Source organism: Belonocnema kinseyi, chromosome 6 (genome assembly GCF_010883055.1).
Source record: "Belonocnema kinseyi isolate 2016_QV_RU_SX_M_011 chromosome 6, B_treatae_v1, whole genome shotgun sequence".
In the NCBI taxonomy this organism is placed as follows: Eukaryota; Metazoa; Arthropoda; class Insecta; order Hymenoptera; family Cynipidae; genus Belonocnema; species Belonocnema kinseyi.
Genome location: NC_046662.1, coordinates 21725781 through 21727157, shown reverse-complemented (window position 1 = coordinate 21727157; position 1377 = coordinate 21725781). Strand labels below are relative to the sequence as shown.

The 1377-nt window shown below is 45.8% G+C and overlaps 1 protein-coding gene across 1 annotated transcript in view; it reads left to right on the top strand.

Annotated features, from left to right (window-relative positions):
- The window catches only part of LOC117175292 (cytochrome P450 4C1-like), a 28876-nt gene extending 28361 nt beyond the window's left edge, over positions 1 to 515 (top strand). Inside the window, exon 12 of the mRNA XM_033365002.1 lies at positions 309 to 515. Coding sequence (XP_033220893.1) covers positions 309 to 515 — 207 coding nt within the window. The remainder of the gene's footprint in view (positions 1 to 308) is intronic.
- The last annotated feature ends 862 nt before the right edge of the window (positions 516 to 1377 follow it).

Sequence of the window (1377 nt, the reverse complement as noted above, 5' to 3'; positions counted from 1 at the left end):
AAAGGCAAATAGAACAATCCCTCATACAATAAAACTAAAAAAAAATTCATAGCAGTGAAAAACTCAACTTTTCATGGACATCAAAATCCACCTGATTTCATTCATCGTCACGACACTTTGACACCCTTTCATAGCCTGGAAGACCTATCGACCCCTCAGCCGCAACAACAATTATCCCACACATCAGGGTCGTCAACATCCTCCTCCTCGGTACGGGAGTAGCAACTTCGTACCCAAATTAATTGGCTACTAGCAGTACTAGCTTTGTTGCTGGTTTTCTGCACAAACGTTTTCCTATGCGTACGTAGGCCGAGCGTACGCGGCCATCAGATCCTGGCCATACTCGTTCTATCAAACCGCGTGGTCAGATATTCCGTCGAGCTCCCGGTTCAACTCTTAATACGAAGTCTCCCACTTTCACCGGAGTTACCTCGGTATTCCACGTTGATCGTGGCAACAGTGTAGGCAGATACCCCCTTACCCATCGAGAGCAAAACATATCAGACAAACTTTGAGAGATCCTCCATTATTTCCGATAACAAAGATCTTCATCACTAAACCTTCCTGGCGCAGCAACTCCAGATGATGATCCTAGCAGTATGTGATTCGTTGTTATGGCTCCTTGGTCGCTAGGGTCGACGGAAACAAGCGTCAAATGTCGACTATTTATCATGTGTTCGGCTCGTGAGTTGACGCGGGTAAACACTACGCCCCATCTTTTCTCTTTGCGTCTCCGTATACCCATCGACACAGTTATGTGTCCGAAATAATCCATGCCGAGAAAAGATAATGGTTTTCGATGATGTTCTGAACTTACTTGAGGGAGCTCAACCATCCTGGGAGCTTGGGGCATTGCTTTGAGTAGGCAACACCATTGACAATGGCTTGCCACAGTACTTATTGTTGGTCGTACCGTTACGAGCTAACGGATCTAGCTAACCATAGTTGTTCGGATTGTCTACAGAGTTTCTTGTGGCAGCGCCTGCCGAGTTCTACTTTGTGGGAACCCACCTCCACTTAACGACATTGGTTAACTCACCTATTTCTCCCAAACGATGAGCTACAAATGCTTGATAGGTCCTTGGGTCTCCTTGAATCCAAACAGTATGGTTTTGGAATCAGTCCACATAATATTTTTAACAATCCCGAAGTCGTGCTCCTGAATGATGCGTCTTGCCAATCTGTTTGCTAATACTGCCACCTGAAGCTCTAGACGAGGTGAAGACGTCAACTACATTGGGGCTATTTTGCCTATACCTGCCATAAACGCGAGGTCAATGCGACCATCAATGAACATCGCTCTTCCAGTATGCTACGGCTGAATAAGCCCTCTGACTGGAATCTGCAAAAGCATGTAGTTCTGTTTCAACTGGTTCT